Genomic DNA, 23,274 nt, shown 5'->3' with positions numbered 1-23,274 from the left:
TTAATTTGCAGTTTAATTAAATTAATAAAATAGAAATAATAATAAAAATACATTATGTATTGAACAAGGCTTCGTTCACAACAGTTTAATTGCTTCTGTTTTTTAACAGGACCATGATAACTATGCTGGTTTTATTTTCAAAAGAGTACATTTTTGTAGATCCATTTGACCTATAAAGGGTTTTTCTGGAACTTTAATATAGATGACCTATCTTCGCAACTGTCCCAGATATCACAAGACGACTTCTGGGCCCAAACGGAGTGGGGTTGATGTGAGCCCCACCTTCAGATGGGCGTTCTTGGTTGGGAGCGTCCCCTTGAGAACTGCGGCGGGTTCGACAGTGGGAATTAAATTCCCCCAGAAATATTTACAACTATGTTATCAGATCTGACTACACTGCGATTTAGCTATTTGAAGATGCTTTGGCGCCCCAAAAGTGTCACGACTTCTTACATGTGGTGGCCCTGTGTAGTACTAAGATTTCTCTCACCCATGTGAATGAGAGAGAGCTGCAGAACCATTCAGGTCCACAGCGCAGTGTATGGACCCATGCCACCCTTGGTGTACTCTTCTATCACTCTTCTATCAACTGATTAGTGGTGGTGTTGGGTATTGGATGTCCACTGATCTCATAATGATGACCTATCCTAACGATTGGTCATCCATATTAAAGTCCCGAAAACCCCCTTTACCTTTTACAGTTTGTCATAATTTAGGTTGGGATTTTACCATAATTGTAATAAACTCTTATGGAAAAAGACAGCTACTCAAGTGTGAACAATTGTTACTGGTGACTTTTTAAACATTTCAGCAGGTTTTGCTATGTAATCTGAGAGCAGCATAATGAAGGGACAGAGACACTGATTCTAGTGATTTTTCACTTACTCGGCTGTGTTTTGTGGTTTCAATAATATCAGTGTTTTATCAGCTGGAGATTATCACTAGAGGACTAGGTGCCTCGTGCCTCCTGGTCCAGCTGGCCGACATCACTAAATAACAGCTTTCTGTCAATATACAATGTACACAGAAAGCTGCCTATCAGCATTCTGAGCTCTGCTAGATCTGCAGCAGACAAAACTGTGATACATCTCTGGAATTAGGGTCTCTTCCCCTACATCATGCTGCTGTCAGATTTCCTTTAATAATGTGCACTAATGCTCTGCGGTGCATAGTTTTATCTAGAAATACCTATAGCGTTAAAAATGGGCTGATTAAATTGACCATTTTTCAACTTTTCTATAGACATTGCTACATATACTGTATTTCTTGACCATCCATGAGTCCAGGCCCTTGTTGTTTCCCCTTCATTTAGTATAAACCCGGATGAAAAGATTGAGAATATGTTAGTTTAGCTGAATGTTTAGCTTTGAAGAAGAAAAGACTGGAGACATGAATGACCATTTAGAGAAGCTCTGGTAGATGGAAGTAAAGTGCAGAAGGTGTCCCATGTTCAGAGCCGAAATCCAATAAGCCACAGGTCTCCCAGCCGGGTTCACATCCTCAGGGTGTTCCTGTGTATTCTGTTCTATGTGCACTGGAGAAATCCTGCCAATATCCTCTTACGAAAAATAATCTTGTTGTGTCTGCTAACACCATACACATATTATCAACCTTAAAGTCGTAATTTGAAGTCAGAATAATCTTGCACTTCAAAAATGTCTTTTTATAAGCTTTATGTCATTCGGCAAACACAGTATATTGACCTGCTCCCACTTTCAGCCAGAAAAGGGAAGGGTGTGTTATCCACGGCTCCCATGTCGGTGTCTACATCCTGTTCATGCATTGACAGCCTTTCATTTTTAAGACTAGCCTTTCAACATCTGCTCTTTATACTTGACATTTTCTACAGTAACATTTACATTTTCAGTTCAAATACATTTACTACCTTCCCTTTTATAATTCAGAATGGCAACCACAAAACAATACCAGTCTTGTGTCATACATGAGTGTGCGTTCACACTTACAATAGTAAACCATGTTCAGAAACATTAGCTAAAAGCTGAGACATAAGGCCTCCATAGATAGCTGTTGGCTGACCCATCAGCCGACCAACAGCTAGGCCTCCGTTGGCAATTCAATGTGCTAATTCTTCTCTTCCCCTACATTTATCTGTCAGGAAAAAGTCAAGAGGACCCCCTACACATTAAACTGTCCGCCTATTCCACCGATATTGTCCGGTTCGGCCAACTTTAATCTGTTTTATAGTTAGTATTTTTTTCACCCGGGGCAAAGGTTCAGTTCATTGCTCTAGGCCTGTTATCTACAGTGGAGAAAATAAGTATTTGATACACTGCCGATTTTGCATGTTTTCCCACCTACAAAGAATGGAGAGGTCTGTAATTTTTATTGTAGGTACACTTCAACTGTGAGAGACAGAATCTTAAAAAAAATCCAGAAAATCACATTCTATGATTTTTACATAATTAATCTGCATTTTATTGTATGAAATAAGTATTTGATACAATAGAAAAACAGAACTTAATATTTGGTACAGAAACCTTTGTTTGCAATTACAGAGGTCAGACATTTCCTGTAGTTCTTGACCAAGTTTGCACACACTGCAGTTAGGATTTTGGCCCACTCCTCCATACAGATCTTCTCCAGATCTTTCAGGTTTCGGGGCTGTCTCTGGGCAACATTGAGTTTCAGCTCCCTCCAAAGATTTTCTATTGGGTTCAGGTCAGGAGACTGGCTAGGCCACTTCAGGACCTTGAAATGCTTCTTACAGAGACACTCCTTAGTTGCCCTTGCTGTGTGTTTTAGGTCATTGTCATGCTGGAAGACTCAGGTATTTTGATTCCATCACTTGCATTTGGGCAAGTGATGCCCCTGTTAATGCCTCTGCTATGTTGACCCCTTGTCTCCCCTGATGAGTCTTCAAACGAAACGCGTAGGGAGCGTTATCGGGCATTGATTTCTTGTTCCCTTGGCTCTCTTTGAGAATGGTTTGGGGTATTGTGTGGGTTGTGGTCATAGCCTCCCCCTAATTGTCCTTCTTTCTGCAATTTGACTATTAAGCAAGCTGACTTGGTACAAGGGACCAGACCTGGATCTTACTAGAAAGGACAGTACCTTAAACTATTGGTGAGGTTGTTCCTTTATTATCTATATATCTCTTTATATTTACCCTATTCAGATAGGTGTAGGTATCATATGAATTTGTGTTGTGAGTCTCATTTCAGCCTTTAGCTGTTTTAATCGATTGAATTACATTAATTGATGGTTGGTAGCCCCTGGTTATGAAATAATGCTGGAAGACCCAGCCACGACCCATCTTCAATGCTCTTACTGAGGAAAGGAGGTTGTGGGCCAAAATCTCGCAATACATGACCCCATCCATTCTCCTTTCAATATGGTGCAGTTGTCCTGTCCTGTTGTGAGACCAAAATGTTCTGTTTGGCCTCATCTGACCACATGACCTTCTCCCATGCCTCATCTGAATCATCGAGATGGTCATTGGCAAACTTCAAACAGGCCTGGACATGTGCTGGCGTCAAAACGGGGACAGTTGTTGCCTTCTCACCAAGCTGCTTGCCTATTGTCCTGTAGCCCATCCCAGCCTTTTGTCCCCGGTGTCCTTAGACAGCTTTTTGGTCTTGGTCATGGTGGAAAGGTTGGAGTGTGATTGATTGAGTGTATGGACAGGTGTCTTTTATACAGGTAACGAGTTCAAACAGGTGCAATTAATACAGGTAATGAGTGCAGAGTAGAAGGGCTTCTTAAAGAAAAACTAACAAGTCCATAAGAGCCAGAATTCTCGCTGGTTAGTAGGTGATCAAATACTTATTTCATGCAATAAAATTCAAATTTTAATTATGTAAAAATCATACAATGTGATTTTCTGGATTATTTTTAGATTCTGTCTCTAACCGTTGAAGTGTACCTATGATAAAAATTAAAGACCTCTCCATTCTTTGTAGGTGGGAAAATGTACAAAATCGGCAGTGTATCAAATACTTATTTTCCCCACTGTATATACTTGTATACTTTGGCCTATGCAATATGGTAATGGATTTGCAACTTTCTTGAACTTCTGAGGGTACTGCTAGTCTAAAACTAGTCATAGGTGAGCAAAGATTTGTGTCTGCAATCATTTCACTTCCAACAAATTAGTATACAGTACAGACCAAAAGTTTAGACACACGTTGTCATTTAAAGATTTTTCTGTATTTTCAGGACTATGAAAATTGTACATTCACACTGAAGGCATCAGAACTATGAATTAACACATGTGGAATTATATACTTAACAAAAAAGTGTGAAACAACTGAAAATATGTCTTATATTCTAGGTTCTTCAAAGTAGTTACCTTTTGCTTTGATGACTGCTTTGCACACTCTTGGCATTCTCTTGATGAGCTTCAAGAGGTAGTCACCGGAAATGGTTTTCACTTCACAGGTGTGCCCTGTCAGGTTTAATAAGTGGGATTTCTTGCCTTATAAATGGGGTTGGGACCATCAGTTGTGTTGTGCAGAAGTCTGGTGAATACACAGCTGATAGTCCTACTGAATAGACTGTTAGAATTTGTATTATGGCAAGAAAAAAGCAGCTAAGTAAAGAAAAACGAGTGGCCATCATTACTTTAAGAAATGAAGATCAGTCAGTCCGAAAAATTGGGCAAACTTTGAAAGTATCCCCAAGTGCAGTTGCAAAAAACATCAAGCGCAGAAAGAAACTGGCTCGCATGAGGACCGCCCCAGGAAAGGAAGACCAAGAGTCACCTCTGCTTCTGAGGATAAGTTTATCCAAGTCACCAGCCTCAGAAATGGCAGGTTAACAGCAGCTCAGATTAGAGACCAGGTCAATGCCACACAGAGTTCTAGCAGCAGACACATCTCTACAACAACTGCGCGCGCCGCAGCTTTTTTTTTAAGCTTTTTTCACTGTTTTCAGAACATTAACAATAAGAACATGGAAGAGTCCAGGAGCCATTTGGTGAGCTGCATATCCTGCTACATGTTCACAGACTTGCCAGTGGAAAAGCCAAACTTCACATGCCAGAAATGCAAGCTTGTGTCCCTGTTGGAGGAAAAGTTGCGAAATCTAGAAGAGAGGTTAACTACCTTGAAAATCATTAAGGAAGGTGAAGAGTTCTTAGACAGAGCAGAATTATCTCTTCATGATTCAGAAAGAGAAGAAATTCGAACTGCACCTGACGAAACAGAGGAATGGAAGCATGTGACCCACAGAAGCAGGAGGATCGAGAGGCAGTCAGCACCCATACTGCTCAGGAACCAGTACCAGGCTCTCGCGCAGGAGAACCATGAAGAAATACAGCAAAATAAGACTTTGCCAGCAATGAATAACCTTGTAAGCCCTCAGAATCCTCCTGGATGGAGAAAGAAGAATGTTGTGAGGAAAAAACGGAGAGTGGTGGTCATGGGGGATTCCCTGTTAAGAGGAACAGAGGCCGCTATCTGCAGACCAGACATAACCTCAAGAGAAATGTGCTGTCTTCCAGGAGCAAAAATTAAAGATGTGTCTGACAGGATATCAAGACTCTTCAGACCTACAGATCACTACCCATTCCTGCTAATACATGTGGGGACAAATGACACCGCAAGAAAGGACCTGGAAACCATCTGCAGTGACTTTGAAGACTTAGGCAAGAAAGTGAAAGAATTGGGAGCGCAGGTGGTCTTCTCATCCATCCTCCCAGTGGATGGCCATGGAACAATGAGGTGGAATAAGATTCTACAGGTGAACAACTGGCTACGTCGATGGTGCCGTCAACAAGGATTTGGATTTCTGGATCACGGAATGAATTACCTATACGATGGACTACTTGCTAGAGATAGGGTGCACCTTACGAAGACTGGAAAACATGTATTTGGAAGTCGCCTTGCTACACTCATCAGAAGAGCTTTAAACTAGAACAATGTGGGGAGGGAAGCAAAAGGCCAGAAAAAGCCATACAGCTGACAAATACTATTGAGATCTCTGCTACTGGAAGTGGAAAGGAAGAACAAAGACAAAACAATTTAAATAATAAAAATATGGGAGGAAGAGAAACCAATCACAAACTAAAATGTTTTTATACAAATGCACAAAGCATGGGCAACAAACAAGGAGAATTGGAACTACTAATGCAGGAAAAGGAATATGATGTCATTGGAATCACTGAAACTTGGTGGGACGATACACATGATTGGAATAAAAGGCTAAAAGGATACAACTTATTTGCAAGAAACAGACTTGATAAACGAGGAGGAGGTGTTGCATTGTATGTTAGAAAAGCGTATATCTGCACAGAGATTGAAGCTTCAGAGACTGGGAGTTCTGTGGAAACTGTTTGGGTAAGAATACAAGGAGAGAACAACGGAAAGGACACCATTGTAGGCATTTACTACAGGCCACCTGGGCAAGCTGAAGATATGGATGAACTCTTTATGTATCAAATGACCAAGTTCTCCAAAAAATATGACGTAGTGGTCATGGGAGATTTCAACTATCCAGACATTTGTTGGGAATCTCTCTCAAGTAAAACTAACAGGTCAAGCAAATTCTTATCCTCTCTTGCTGACAACTTTATCTTCCAAAAGGTAGGGGAGAAAACAAGGGGATCTGCTACTTTGGATCTAATCCTTATAAGCAGGGAGGAAATGGTTGAGGAGGTAAAGGTGGCTGGGACCCTAGGAGGCAGCGATCATGCTATTATAGAATTTTGGATAACTAGAGGAGGAAGACATGTGAAGACTCAGACTTCAAGGTTAGATTTTAGAAAGGCAGATTTTAAGAGACTCAGAAAGAGAATAGGAGGGATCCAATGGCTGGATGTCCTTAAGGACAAAAATGTCCAGGAAGGATGGGAAATTTTTAAAAATGAGATTCTCAAAGCACAATCGTTAACAATCCCGAAAAGTAGGAAGAATGGGAAGCATTTAAGGAAACCAGGATGGATGAACACAGAACTTAAACACATGCTAAAAAGAAAGAAAGAAATGTTTATTAAATGGAAAGAGGGAGGCATATCTAAAGAAGATTATAATGCAGTCTGCAGATCCTGCAGGGCACTTATCAGGTTAGCTAAAGCTGACAATGAATTAAGGCTTGCAAGAGATGTCAAAAGCAATAAAAAAGGATTTTGGGGGTATGTCAAAAGTAAAAGAAAAGTCAAAGATGCTATAGGATTTTTACAGGATGAAAATGGAGAAATGGTAAGAGAGGATGTTGAGAAGGCCGAACTTTTTAATTCCTATTTTGCATCTGTTTTCTCTCAGAAAGAAAATGTAACATCAACTGATCTTCACTGTCCTTTTAAAGGAATAGAGGAATCCAAGTTATCTGTAAACAGAAAGATTGTGAGGGAATATTTAGCTAACATAAATGAGTTCAAGTCTCCAGGTCCAGATGAATTACACCCCAGAGTACTGAAGGAGATCGTAGAAGAAATTTTAGAACCACTCTCCATAATCTTTGAAAATTCTTGGAGAACAGGAGAAGTCCCAGAAGACTGGAGAAGAGCAAATGTTGTTCCTATCTTCAAAAAGGGGAAGAAGGTGGACCCAGGGAACTATAGGCCGGTGAGTCTGACTTCTATACCAGGAAAGATCTTTGAACAAATTATTAAACAACATGTATGTAAGTACATGGATAAGAATGAAGTGATTAACCAGAGTCAGCATGGGTTTGTAACTAACAAGTCATGTCAGACTAACTTAATTTCCTTCTATGACAGAATCACTGACTGGGTGGATCAGGGAAATGCTGTAGATATAGTATATCTTGACTTCAGCAAAGCATTTGACAAAGTATCTCACACCATCCTTATTGAAAAAATGACCAAGTATGCAATGGACCAGGCAACTGTTAGGTGGATTCATAACTGGCTTAGTGATCGGACTCAAAGGGTGGTTGTAAATGGCTTCACATCCAGCTGGATGAATGTCTCAAGTGGGGTACCACAGGGCTCCGTCCTGGGACCTGTATTGTTCAACATCTTTATCAATGATTTAGATGAAGGAATTGAGGGTAAACTGATTAAATTTGCTGATGACACAAAGCTAGGAGGGATAGCTAATACTAGAGAAGAGAGAGAGAGGATTCAAAAAGACCTAAATAAACTGGAGCAGTGGGCAGCAACCAACAGAATGGTTTTTAACAGGGAAAAATGCAAAGTACTACATCTGGGCAATAAAAATGAAAAAAGCATATACAGAATGGGAGGAATAGAGCTAAGCAACAGTACATGTGAAAAAGACTTAGGTATACTAATAGATCATAGACTGAACATGAGTCAACAGTGTGATGCAGCAGCAAAAAAGGCAAATACAATTCTGGGATGTATTAACAGAAGCATACAGTCTAGATCACGTGAAGTCATTATCGGTCTTTACTCCTCTTTGGTCAGACCTCATCTGGAATACTGTGTACAGTTTTGGGCACCACATTTTAAAAAAGACATAGACAAACTGGAGCAAGTTCAGAGAAGAGCGACCAGAATGGTGACTGGTCTGCAAACCATGTCCTATGAGGAACGGTTGCAGGATTTGGGAATGTTTAGCTTGCAAAAAAGAAGACTGAGAGGAGACTTAATAGCTGTCTACAAATATGTCAAGGGCTGTCACATTGTAGAAGGATCATCTTTATTCTCATTTGCACAAGGAAAGACTAGAAGCAATGGGATGAAACTAAATGGGAGGAGACACAGATTAGATATTAGAAAAAACTTTTTGACAGTTAGGGTGATTAATGAGTGGAACAGGCTGCCACGAGAGGTGGTGAGTTCCCCTTCAATGGACGTCTTCAAACAGAGGCTGGACAGACATCTGTCTGAGATGATCTAGTGAATCCTGCTTTGAGCAGGGGGTTGGACCAGATGACCCAGGAGGTCCCTTCCAACTCTACCATTCTATGATTCTATGAACTGTTAAGAGGAGACTTTGTGCAGCAGGCCTTCATGGTAAAATAGCTGCTAGGAAACCACTGCAGGCAACAAGCAGAAGAGACTTGTTTGGGCTAAAGAACACAAGGAATGGACATTAGACCAGCAGAAATCTGTGCTTTGGTCTGATGAGTCCAAATTTGAGATTTTTGGTTCCAACCACCGTGTCTTTGTGCGATGCAGAAAAGGTGAACGGATGGACTCTACATGCCTGGTTCCCACCATGAAGCATGGAGGAGGAGGTGTGATGGTGTGGGGGTGCTTTGCTGGTGACACTGTTGGGGATTTATTCAAAATTGAAGGCATACTGAACCAGCATGGCTACCACAGCATCTTGCAGCGGCATGCTATTCCATCCGGTTTGCGTTTAGTTGGACCTTCATTTATTTTTCAACAGAACAATGACCCCAAACACACCTCCAGGCTGTGTAAGGGCTATTTGACCAAGAAGGAGAGTGATGGGGTGCTACGCCAGATGACCTGGCCTCCACAGTCACCAGACCTGAACCCAATCGAGATTGTTTGGGGTGAGCTGGACCGCAGAGTGAAGGCAAAAGGGCCAACAAGTGCTAAGCATCTCTGGGAACTCCTTCAAGATTGTTGGAAGACCATTTCCGGTGACTACCTCTTGAAGCTCATAAAGAGAATGCCAAGAGTGTGCAAAGCAAAAGGTGGCTACTTTGAAGAACCTAGAATATAAGACATATTTTCAGTTGTTTCACACTTTTTTGTTAAGTATATAATTCCACATGTGTTAATTCATAGTTTTGATGCCCTCAGTGTGAATGTACAATTTTCATAGTCATGAAAATACAGAAAAATCTTTAAATGAGAAGGTGTGTCCAAACTTTTGGTCTGTACTGTATGTTTCTTTCATCTGAAAATTATTATAATCATTATCGAAAGATTTTTATGGCATCCAGAATGCCTGATTCCTTGAACAAAAAAACATTTTAAACAACTTATTACAGATAAACTGAGGAAGATGAAGACGTAGCCTGTTACAATCTTTCCTGAAAGATCTATTACTCCTTGCATCACTCTCAACTGTAGCGTAAAAGCCGCCATACACATTAGATTTACATATGCTGGTTGAACAGTTGTTTAACGAATAGTCATAATCAACACAACCATACACGTGTTTGTCCACGTTGACCATTTTAGTTGTTCATTCTTGCCTAACTTGTTCAGTGACACCGGGTGACGAACAAACAATCTTTTTGAGAATGTTCTTTTAATGAAATACCCTTCGTGGAAAAACAATATTTCTTTGAACAAAAGATTTTTCGGACGAAAAAACACCTACATTTCATTTTATACTATAACAATCTGTGATTGGTTGGCTAAAATGATCGTTCATTCTTGTTGTTGAATAATCGTTCCATCAACTATAATCCAGTATGTATGGGGGGGTTGACCTTAAGATACAACCATCATTTTAATTTTTTTCATAGATCAGTAGTGCAAGTGAAGATAAGAGACTTTGTAATATACCTTTATATAAGAAACCTTCTTTTTCTTTCTGGACTGAACATTCATTTAATACACAGTTAAAAATTTGTCTTAAGATTTACAATTCACCGAGGGTTGAGATGACATTTGCTGCTCATAAAACTCTATGGAGAGGTGAACTGGAAGGAGCAGAGGCAGACACAGACATTCTGCTGCAAGTGTACCTGAAATCACAATTACACTTGCAAATCTGGTTTCAATGAAGACAGATTTTACGAATGAACTGAGAGTGAATGATCCTTCCAGGAGGCAAAAGAAGCATATTTCCTTAATGAAATATGTTGCAAAGTTTCTTATCCTCACTTGTGCTATTGATTTATGGAAAACAAATATTAAAGCAATGGTTACACTTTGAAGATGTCCTGAGTTCAAAAGGGACCAGTTTTTGCTCTGCTCTTATTTTATTCTTGCTGCTCCCCTGAGTATTGTACAGTGGGGAAAAATAGTATTTAGTCAGCCACCAATTGTGCAAGTTCTCCCACTTAAAAAGATGAGAGAGGCCTGTAATTGCCATCATAGGTAGACCTCAACTATGAGAGACAAAATGAGAAAACAAATCCTGAAAATCACATTCTCTGATTTGGAAAGAAATTGTTTCCAAATTTTGGTGGAAAATAAGTATTTGGTCAATTACAAACAAGCAAGATTTCTGCCTCTCACAGACCTGTAACTTCTTTAGTGCCTTCTCTGTCCTCCACTCATTACCTGTAGTACTATCACCTGTTTGAACTTGTTATCACCTGTCCGCAACCTCAAAGAGTCACACTCCAAACTCCACTATGGTGAAGACTAAAGAGCTGTCGGAGGACACCAGAAACAAAATTGTAGCCCTGCACCAGGCTGGGAAGACTGAATCTGCAATAGGCAAGCAGCTTGGTGTGAAGAAATCAACTGTGGGAGCTGTAATTAGACAATGGAAGACATACAAGACCACTGATAATCTCCCTCGATCTGGGGCTCCACACAAGATCTCACCCAGTGGGGTCAAAATGATCTCAAGAACGGTGAGCAAAAATCCCAGAACCACACGGGGGGACCTAGTGAATGACCTGCAGAGAGCTGGGACCAACGTTACACAGGCTACCATCAGTAACACACTATGCCGCCAGGGACTCAGATCCTACAGTGCCAGACGTGTCCCCCTGCTTAAGCCATTACATGTCCGGGCCCGTCTGAAGTTTGCTGGAGAGCATTTGGATGATCCAGAAGAGTATTGGGAGAATGTTATATGGTCAGATGAAACCAAAGTAGAACTGTTTGGTAGAAACACAACTCGGCGTGTTTGGAGGAGAAAGAATGCTGAGTTGCATCCAAAGAACACCATATCTACGGTGATTTATGGGGGTGGCAACGTCATGCTTTGGGGCTGTTTCTCTGCCAACGGACCTGGACGACTGATTCGTGTACATGAAAGAATGAATGGGGCCATGTATCGTGAAATTTTGAGTGCAAACCTCCTTCCATCATCAAGGGCATTGAAGATGAAACGTGGCTGAGTCTTTCAGCTTGACAATGATCTCAAGCACACCGCCAGGACAATGAAGGAGTTGCTTCATAAGAAGCATTTCAAGGTCCTGGAGTGGCCTAGCCAGTCTCCAGATCTAAACCCTATAGAAAACTTTTGGAGGGAGTTGAAAGTCCATGTTGCCCAGCGACAGCCCCAAAACATCACTGCTCTAGAGCAGATCTGCATGGAGGAATGGGCCAACATACCATCAACAGTGTGTGCCAACCTTGTGAAGACTTACAGAAAACGTTTGACCTCTGTCATTGCCAACAAATGATGTATAACAAAGTATTGAGATGAACTTTTGTAATTGACCAAATACTTATTTTCCACCAAAATTTGAAAAAAATTTCTTTCCAAATCAGACAATGTGATTTTCAGGATTTGTTTTCTCATTTTGTCTCTGATAGTTGAGGTCTACCTATGATGTCAATTACAGGCCTCTCTCATATTTTTAAGTGGGAGAACTTGCACAATTGGTGGCTGACTAAATACTTTTTTTCCCCACTGTATGTTAGTTTTTAATTTTTAATCTGCCAGGCAATTTTATAAATATGAGCCTTTTTATTTTGTGCTAATTTTTATCGACTTTTACCAAGAGGGTGGTGCTTACAGGGTAGAAATGCAGGGCAACCTAAAGACACGCCTCCAGATAATCCAGTAAGCAGCGCCCCCTTGCTACAGATCATAAAAATTAGCCCTAATTAAAAAGGCCCATATCACTGGGAACGTATAACATATTTAAAAATTATAAAACCAACAGATTATTCAGGGGAGCTGCAGAATAAAATAAGACAGGTGGCAAGTCCTCCTTAAAATGAATCTGTCAGCAGGTATCACACCCCAAATTATTGATATATGCATTTAAATATTTTAAAGATTAGTGCAGCAATACTTTTGCATGGCCAGCCCATTCCTCTGTTACTCAGAAATCAGTGTTTGAATTGATATGCAAATTAGGCATGGATAGCTATTTGTAGATCTGAAGCCTCTGTCACTCCAGCTCTATTCCCCACTTAGCTATGCCTTATCCCACTTGACTGACAACTCCTTTGCATGAAATCACACATCATAGAGGCCGTCAGTCATGCAGGAGGAGGCGGCACCGGACGGGTAATAGAGCTGGAGTGACAGTGGCTTCAGATCTACAGCCTCATTTGCATATAAATTGAAATGTTGAATTCTCAGTACTAGAGGAATGGACTGGGCATGCAAAGGTATTGCTGACAGATTCCCTTTAAGTTACAGCCAACCACCTCTATAGACATAAAGGCATTGTTTTTGCATCATTCCCAAGTAGACCTCTTAGTAAAAACTGTACTTTAATTGTATCCTCCTGAAGACTAAAACATATTACTCCCATATATAATACCCATGTATCTCGCTCGTGTGGGTGTTCTGGCACTTACTTTACATCTATGACATCTTTAGAAATTACTCCTCTCTGTTCATTTCAGGCTAAAGCTGCATTCACACATTAGTGTGCAGTGTCGGTGTGTTGTCTGATTTTCTATTGGACAACACACAGACCCATGTCCTGTTCTGATCATCAAAATTGGATGATAATAGGACATTCTTTGAGTATCACTGACCTCACACTCGGAACCGTGATTGTAGCGGATGTCGGAAGAGATCAATGAAACTCTATAGGTCCATGTGCCGTCCGAAAATATTTCGGGCAGCACTCGGACATTTCATGCGAATGTGTAAATATAGCCTAAAGTGTATATTAGCAATCAGGAGACTGCATGAGATCACACAGTTAGAGAGATTACGAGACTCTACAACTTCAGCATTTTCGGAAGTAACAGTTGCTGTGCTCCGTTTCATGCTGAATATAGATACTTGTTTTCACAGGGTTAAAGCTTTAGTGCTTGTTATTACAGGCTCCTCATCTACTAAGCATAGAAAGGAAAAAAAACACTACAAATTGCCTTCTTACTTGCTAGACTAGAGCTTTACCTAGTCTGTCGGGCTTCATCAAACCAGAACCAAAATTTCTCCTGAAGTAGCAAGCTCTCCGGACAAGTTTTGCTTCTGAATATAGCAAGTATTGTACCTAATCAAATCTATAAAGGCTTTGGAATATTTTATGTGTATTGTCTTGTATGTTTTTTTTAGATTATTATTAATATTATTTATTATTAAATTAAATTTATTCCATGACGCTTTACATGTGAAAAGGGATATACGTAATAAAAAACAAGTACAATAATCTTAAACAATACAAATCACGGACTGGTACAGGAGAAGAGAAGACCCTGTCCGCGAGAGCTCACAGTCTACAAGGGATTGGTAGGGATACAGTAGGTGAGGGTAGAGCTGGTTGTGGAGCGGTGGTTACTGCAGGTTGTAGGCTTGTCGGAAGACGTGGGTCTTCAGGTTCCTTTTGAAGGTTTCCATGGTGCGCGAGAGTCTGATGTGTCGGGGTAGAGAGTTTCAGAGTAGGGGGGATGCACAGGAGAAATTTTGAATGCGATTGTGGGAAGAAGAGATAAGAGGGGAGAAGAGCAGGAGATCTTGTGAGGATCGGAGGTTGCATGCAGGTAAGTACCAGGAGACTAGGTCACAGATGTATGGAGGAGACAGGTTGTGGATGGCTTTGTACGCCATGGTTAGGGTTTTGAACTGCAGTTTCTGGGCAATGAGGAGCCAGTGAAGGAATTGACAGAGAGATTATGCCAGGGAATAGCAAGGTGGCAGGTGGATTAGTCGGGCAGCAGAGTTCAGGATAGATTGAAGGGGTGCGACAGTGTTAGAGGGGAGGCCACAAAGCAGGGGGTTGCAGTAGTCGAGGCGGGAGATGATGAGGGCGTGCACTAGTGTTTTTATAGATTCTGTTGGGACTTTAGGCAAAAGCTTTATCTGATGTTATCAATCTTCTGCTTGAAGAATGAGGCAGAGTCTTCAGCTGAGATGAGAGGAGAGGGAGGTGCGGTGAAATGGAGGAGAGAATTGAAAGTGTTGAATTGCTGTTTAGGGTTGTGAGACAGGGAGCATATTAGAGATGAGAAGTATGTTTGTTTTGCTGCAGTGAGTGTGGACTTGAAAGTAGCGAGGGACTGTTTGAATGCGATGAAGTGCTCGTTAGAGTGAGATGTTTTCCATCTTTGCTCAGCAATCCTGGAAATCCGCCTCAGATTTTTAGTCAGGCTGGTGTGCCAGGGTTGCCTGTTCATTGTGCGAGCTTTGGTATGTGTGAGGGGGACGACCGATTCGAGAGCTGCTCTTTTGTGTTATATAAAGCGGCAGCAGCATCTGCATTGTGTAAAGAACTTATGTTTGCTAGAGGGAGAAGGGATTCGGAGAGTGAGTGTCGAACAAGGTGTTTGAGATTTCTGCAAGGGTGTGCGAGTTTGTGGAGTGGGGATTGTGCACCTGGAGAGGAGAGGGAACAGGAATGTAAGTAGGTTGTGGTCAGAAAGAGGGAGAAGTGAGTTAGAGAGGTTAGACAGGAAACAGAGGTGGATGAAGATGAGGTCCAGTGTGTGATAAAAGGTTGTTCTGCATTCACCTTTCTAAACATTACACCTGTACTGAGGTTAATTTAACTCTTACAATGTCTTTCTTGACGGAGAGCGATACAGTAGCGTTGTATGCGCCATTGCTTTTTTATGTTGTTTTTATTGCTCTTATAAAGTTAATTTTACTTGTGCTGCATAATACACTCAAACATGTCCTAACACTCAATAATGAGTCACTCACTGAGAAGTACAATAGATAGAGATATGTTTATGAACATTTACAGCCAACACTGCACCTAAATAATATTTAAACCTTCAGTAGCATTTTTTTCCTTAAATGCACGTAAATAAGATGCATATATTTTTGCCTTAAAATCATTTTTGCAGTTGGGTTTTACAAAACTATGAGAATCTTTAGCCTTCGTATTGCACTGTCTATTGCTGACTATCGAATGAGCGAATGAGTTAACTGAGAACCTTATTAGTGAGCTCTTATCTTCCTTCTCCTGAGCTCCTCTCAGCTGATTTATGACTAATGAAAATTGAGCTGAGTTTTGTGTTTATAAATTACCAGAGAGGAACTAAGAAAACAAAGATACGTTTTATAAACTCTATCTGAACAAGCTCACTGGTGAATTCTCATTTTGCTCATTCTGCAAAAAGTCATAAAAATGTAGAAAGCGTAAAAATTTGGCAATATCCTTTAATTCTTTATGTGTAGGCCATTTTTAGTGAAGATAGTAATTCTATAATAAGGATATACAATTATTTATTACACTTTATCTATACTTTAATACTTTTTACATTTTGATGTGGGGTTCAAGGACTCTAATTTTTAGTAGTAAAAATGTTTTATTTCTGCTGATTTTATTTCTATGTACTGTCTGTTTTTTCCTAAAGTTGACTTTTAGATCTCAGTGCTTTGCTCATAATTTGCAGTTTATGCTCTTTTTAAATACATTTTACAGTATGAATCTTTTAATTAGTTTTTTTGTAAACTAGCCATTGACCCATTCTATTGTTTTTACATTCATAGGGGAAGAGGATATGGGAAGAGAGGTATGATTATCTTTATCTTCATATTATTTAGCATTCATTTGCTAAGTTCCTTAGGAAACACATTCAATTTTGGTGACTTTTCTGTTATTGGAATGTGACTTGCAGAAATCAGTGCAAACAATGGAGAATTAACACAATTGAATTGTACAGATCTGAGTTTTACAGTACCAGAAATTCCCACACTCTTCCTTGCGTGAACTAACACTCTCCAAATAAATGGAACTACTATAGAATATTTAGTATCATAGTGAACTGATCTTAAATTACGTTTTATGGAGACATTCGATTTTCTTTCATGAAGAACATATTATATTTTAAGGTATTAAATGAGTGATTCCTTTTTTAACATTCATTTTAAGATTTGAGGAACTATATAAAATAGAGATGGGCGGTCAAAAATCTATTAAGTAAGTTAAAGGGGTATTCCCCTCTGTAAGATCCTATCCCAATATGCAGAAGGTGTAATAATAATAATATTAGCAGATTCCTCCAATTAGAAATTAGGTTTAGTTCTTCTGATTCGCTATGTCACTTACCCATGTGCAGGGCTTTACAGTAGCTGAGGTATCTATGATCACAACCACTAACAGCTAACTGTCACTGTATGAGTGGTTGTATCCATGGATACCTAAGCTACTGCAATGTCCTGCACAAGGGGTAAGCGACATAGCGAATCAGAAGAACTAAACTACATTTATAATTGGAGGTATTAGCTAATATTATCAATACTATACCTACTACATATTGGGATAGGATCTTTGAGATGGGAATACCCTTTTAAGTCCCTAGCTAAAGTTACATTGACTGATATATTCTCATATTTAGAGCATATATAATTGATACCATTATTTTTTTAAATCATTTTGAAATTCTTATTCCATTTTATTTTACATTTGGAGGAAATTAAAACATGTAGCCCTTAAAAGTGCCATTAATATTGATGAAAATAGTCTTTGTAATGATGACTCCAACATCAGATTTATTTTGGAAATTCATATTATAAAATTATTTGTGAATTTGTGAAAAAAAAACATAAAAATAATAGTAAAATACTTGATAATTATACAAAGGCTATGGCTCTATGCCAACACCAGTTTCTCTAAAGCAATTCTCAGACAATTTTGTCTAGCCCCCAAAAAAATTTGTGCAGCCATCAAAGACCAGCAATTTTGCTATAAAAATAGTCAAATTGCAGACATATTGCAGATTAACACTCAACTTGCATAGACGTTTATGGGGGCAAGGTTGCGTGCAGACTGCAACCAAAGATCTAATAGAATTTGTTTTTTTGCAACAGTCATGTTGTTAAACAATCATTAGATGTGATGTCACAATGCGACACAAGTCTCAAAGTTAAGTGCGATTTTGGAATTGCATTATCAGTTCTGCTTGAAAATTGCTTAAATTGCATTGCAATAAGGCTGCATTGAATTTCATAGTCCCTGCCCTCGTCTTGCTGGACCCATAAGCTTTGGTTACATTTATGGCTTTTGTCAGCCATGCAAGTGCAGAAAATTGAAAATGTATCTCATCATTGAAAGTTAATGTAAGAATGCTAATATTTGGGACGGAACTCTAAAGTAGACCAAACTCTTGAGATTGCTGTCAGGCAAACATTCGTTTGGTAGACCTCTATCCCCCCAACTCTCCCATACGCCTACATCTCTGTCAGGGGTTACTTCTCCTCAAAGCAAAAGGATCGGCATAGACAGTGTCCAAACGTTTCCTTCTCTCCTCCAACCTCATCTGTCAGGGAAGACTTAAGAGGCCATATACACATCAGGGGGTCATCTGGTCCTGCCTAAATTGGCTGGTTTGTGAGTATTTCTTAAGCCTCATTCACACGTCTGATTTTTCCACCTCCAAGAAAAATGAACCAGTTATACTGATCAGAGTGTGGTCCGAGTGTCATGTGATTTTCTCATACATGGACAAATTAAAAAAATTAAAACTTTCTCCATTCAGACAATCTCATTGACTCGCATTGCTGATTTTGAGCCGACCCTCATATCAAAATCGGACATGTCTCCGCAATTTTCCATGGACAGAAAAGTGAAAATCATTGAGAGGGGCAAATCACTGTCACGTGAATGTCCTATCACAGGTACAAGCGCTATCCGTGAAAATCACAGCACTTGAAGGCAAAAACCGGCGGACATGTGAATGACACTAGTGATTGGTGCGTTATGACTGAGCCGGGCAGATTTCCTATACTGATCATGAGTTTCCATCATCATCTATGTACCTCTTTTACACTTGTAATGTTAAATTCCCTGAGACTATATTGACTTTATTGACTCTATGTTTTGAATTGCTGAATTTAATATACTTATTACTGTAGTGTAACTTACGGTAATGCACCATTTTACTTTTTAGGACACTGGAGGAAGCTCCCTAAAAGTGGTACATTTTGGTTTAGTGTGATCGGAGAAGACTACAGCACAAGATTACAATTCCCCAAGATCATAATTTGTCACCTTCAATACATTTTTGTAATTGAGTATGGCGATTTAATGCATTTTGTACTTTATATAAATAAATATGATGGGTAACATTTCATTTTATATCATTACATTTTTGTTTCTGCTGCTAATTTTCCAATTTGCAATATTTTTAATACAATGTTTGGTCCAGTTATTGGGAATTCTTAAACTGTTACTACATTTCATTTTATCCACAGCAGTATGACCTGCAGGGAAAATTAAGACGTTTCTTACTGAACATACACAAGTAAAACCAAGGTGGCATATAAATCTTTTTCACATTATATTTGTTTTCTTTTTAGTGTCGTTTTCTGCCTTGCATATGACTGTATGAAGAAGAAATGTTGATGTCATTAACATGTAACTGTGCTTTAAAAAAAAAAGGAAGCCTCCATCACCCTGATAAGATATTTTGCATTTCCTGCAAATTATATCTCTGTTCTAGCAATCCACCCTTGTAATGCAGATTTGACTTCCACTTAAGTCGGTGAAAAGCATTCTATTGAGATACTAAGAGATAACATCTTCCTTTAGAATACCTCCATGAAAGAGCAGCCGTTCGCAGGCAGAAGCATTTTGCTAAGAAAGCTCTCAATTTTCCTAATCTAGAACTATAATCTTGCTCAAATAACCATTATTTTTCCTTTAAGAAACATATAAAGTCCTTTTATCCAGCATTCCAATTTGATCTTACTCCGGCTTCCCAAAAGAAATTATGCATAAGTGTTAACCTTTCCCTGCCATTATACAATTCTGTGAAATGAAAGAAATGGCACGGGTTTTTTTTTTTATTCCCTTTTTTGCCGTGATATCGTTTTCATTTTTTATGCAGGCAAACGACTGATAAACCTATTTTTTACTGACACGAGAATCTTCTTGGAGAGCCTGTGTCCTGTAAAATAATTTACTAGCGTCTATTTGTTAACGAACACGGAGAAGAATAAAGCCATTTTGTACGGTAACACGCGGGACTCTCATTGCTCATTAAAATATGTCCTATTCTGCACGGATGAAATCATAGACTAACTCTATCTTACAAGATTTAATTATTCATAGCTCTGACAATAAGTTGGCCAGCAACGGGGCAGAGCCCAGGTATAATCTATCAGTTTGTTTCCTGACAATAAATGTCAGCGAGGTGAGGGGAGCGCTCATAAAATGATCTAGTGGAATTGTGTGCAAGTAGCTCGTGTGAACGTCTGTATTAAATAGTACTTACGGCATAATCGCTCGACTTATGTTGGTTCTTATAAGCTTATAAACATTAGGATTATGCATCAGGCATCGCTGTAGAAAAAAAAACAGATGGTGTTGTAGTTATTTGGCCCTTCGTTCCATTTTTTCTGAAAAGGAAAAAGTATGATTATTTTCAAGTATAGATTATATTCGGCTGAAATATACTCTTTAACGTCTGCAGAATTATTTCTTCTACTATTCCGTTGCCATTTTGCTAAAAGAGGGATTCTTACGTTAGGTTCTTCTGGCATGTCCTTCTTGAGATCTATGAAATTGCCGAATTTCTTGAATTAGCAAGTGCCAAGGAGTTGTCCAAAGAAAGAAAGGGGCAATTACATTATTCCTTTAGGAAAGTTATTAACAAAAATGGATAGATCCTGAGATATTATAATTATTACCTTTAGTTGGTACTCCATACTTGAGTGGCACTCCGCACGTCCAACCATGAGTGGCTTCATTGGATGTCACACGTGCAGAAACATTGATTACCTGACAGCTGGAGATTGATCTAACGTTCTTTGGCTGTCACTAGTCCAAACACTGACTATAATGCAACTTGTACCAGGGGTAAGGAAGGCAGGGGAGGAACATTGACGGAGGGGTGCACACAAGGTATTATGGGTCTTGTATTAAATACCTTCTGTAGTGTCATTACTTGTGTCTTCTCCATCTATTGTCCACTAACCATAAGATTATCAGAGAGACTTCCACTCCTGGCACCTTTGACAGTGAGCTGTAAACTGTAAGGTAACCTTTACACAATTGTACAATTTTTATGTAGCATGACCACATGGTAAGCAGTGAGTAACACAGTGCCCTCTGCAAATAAATAGGTTGTCCACTACTTTAGAATTGATGTCTGATTAGTCAGGGTCCAACACCCCCACCGATTAGCTGTTATCGGCGGCAGTGGGCGCCGGCTGGAAGTACTCAGTTTCTGATCGTGGCCGTAGCAGGGTACTGCACATCCGCCTGCTATTGATTTGAATAGGAGGCGAATGTGCAGTACCCTGTGGCGGCCACTGTCAGAAGATGGCCAGCTCCGCAAGCGAGTACTTAAGGCTGGTGGCTTCCGACACTGATAACAGCTGATCGGCGGGGGTGCCAGGCGTTGGACCCTGACCGATCAGACATTGATGACCTATCCTAGGAATCATCAATGCTAAAGTAGTGGACAACCTCTTTAATGTACAGAGCTGTTGGGTCCTTCCGAACGAGACATGGTTTTATCAACCATTTTCCACACTCTTGCAAAGGATCCTAAAGTCTTAGTAGAATATTTAAAAGTGTTTTTCACATCTCTGCAGCACCTAGCCACCTCTCATTCTGGGCTTTCCATTTTTCTCTTATATTTGGATTCTGATCCTTCTCTTTCCCATCAGCCAAGAAAAGAATTTGGTCATTGCACTTAGATTTTCAATTTTTAACATGTGACCCAATTTTTAAGTCTTTTATTACCCCTTTCGAGGCGTCAGTTTGAAGTCCATAGTGCTCCATTTGTAAACAAATTGCAAATCTAAGCATTGGAGAGTTCTATCTACATGATCGATCTATGCATCATGCAGGTTATAGAAAACCATACAAAATTAAAGGGTCCATATTTACTTTACGATGCACAAAGTTAAATGTCGACCAACATGTTTGCTGGTTGGCGGGCCTTTAATAGCGTGTTTACATAGGCCGACAGCGCTTCAAATACGCATCGAACAATCTGTGATGTTTCAGTGCGCATAAGATGCCAATGTTTTCAGCAGCGTAGGACCTGTTTACACAGGACAATGTGCTGCCGAGGACGATGATCTTTAGTGCAAACCAAAAGTTCAATTCACCCAACTAACGAGCGTTTTGCTTGTTCATCGGGTGATCGGTGGCCTGTTTGGACTGTACGATTGTCATGAATGTAGGAATAATCATGTTTATCACAGTGTAAATGCCCCTTTAGTTATTGTGTATGTAATAGGGAACATAGAATAGATTTCTAGAGTTTCTTATAATGCTGCCATACGTCATCTCTCCTCTTCTGTTCTGAATCCTAGCCATGCTTATGTCAGTAACAAGTAATAGTCTGTGTGAGGGATTAGTATGACACCAGGCTGTGATCTGTAATCCCTCGCTGTTATATTATAATCTATTTATCCTGCATGTTAAGAGGCTTTCAGTTTGGAAAAAAAAAAGTGTACTTTTAAGAAAAATTTGTTACATAATCAACTACAGATGCCTTATGATGTTGGATTCATAGTTTAGTAATGTATACATTTTTCTGATTTTCATTGTATTGTTATTTACAAGCACATATTGGTATCTATGGCATGTACAAGGGAAGTGGGGTGAAGGCGTACGTTTGTGTGAACCCCCTACTTTTACAAACTGCTACATACTCGACTGATGGACATATGTACACACAAATGCAACAAGTCCGCTTATGGAAACTTTCTTTTTGGTAAAATGACCAATATTCAGTGTGCCACTTGTTTTTATACTGAGCCTACTTGTCTTTTTTTTTATTTTGATCAGTATAGAATAAAAATTCTTTTTAACTAAGATTTCTGTAGCTGTCTGTAAAAATATTTTAATCTATTGGGTAGCAAGAGAAATTAAACACATAGACAAACCAACATATTGTGAAGCTACCCTTATCCCCTTAAGGACGGAGCCAATTATGTACTTAATGACCAGGCCAATTTTTACAATTCTGACCACTGTCACTTGATGAGGTAATAACTCTGGAACGCTTCACCGGATCCCCCTGATTCTGATTCTCTAGTTTTTTCGTGACATATTGTACTTCATGATTGTGGTAAAATTTCTTCGATATCACTTGCGTTTATTTGTGAAAAAATCGGAAATTTGGCAAAAATGTAGAAAATGTCACAATTTTCAAAATTTGAATCTTCATGCCCTTAAATCAGAGAGATATGTCACAAAATATAGTTAATACATAACATTTCCCACATGTCTACTTTACATCAGCACAATTTTGGAACCAACATTTTTTTTCTTAGGAAGTTATAAGGGTTAAAAATTGACCAGCGATTTCTGATTTTTCCAACAAAATTTACAAAACCATTTTTTTAGGGACCCCATCACATTTGAAGTGACTTTGAGGGGTCTATATGACAGAAAATACCC

At 39.4% G+C, this 23,274-nt stretch overlaps 1 protein-coding gene across 3 annotated transcripts in view; it reads left to right on the top strand.

Moving 5' to 3' along the window:
- WDPCP (WD repeat containing planar cell polarity effector) overlaps positions 1-22,860 on the top strand; it is a 420,756-nt gene extending 397,896 nt beyond the window's left edge. For all 3 annotated transcript variants that reach the window (XM_073672146.1, XM_073672144.1, XM_073672145.1), the window contains exons 17-18: positions 16,404-16,426; positions 18,803-22,860. In XM_073672146.1, the coding sequence (XP_073528247.1) occupies positions 16,404-16,426; positions 18,803-18,850 (71 nt within the window). In that variant the 3' untranslated portion in view covers positions 18,851-22,860. The remainder of the gene's footprint in view (positions 1-16,403; positions 16,427-18,802) is intronic.
- Positions 22,861-23,274: the final 414 nt, after the last annotated feature.

This window comes from Phyllobates terribilis, unplaced genomic scaffold, assembly GCF_046119375.1.
Source record: "Phyllobates terribilis strain yellow unplaced genomic scaffold, ASM4611937v1 Scaffold_3__8_contigs__length_932513732, whole genome shotgun sequence".
NCBI lineage: Eukaryota > Metazoa > Chordata > Amphibia > Anura > Dendrobatidae > Phyllobates > Phyllobates terribilis.
The sequence above is the reverse complement of the archived record's forward strand: the minus strand, read 5'-3'. Positions and strand labels throughout refer to the sequence as shown.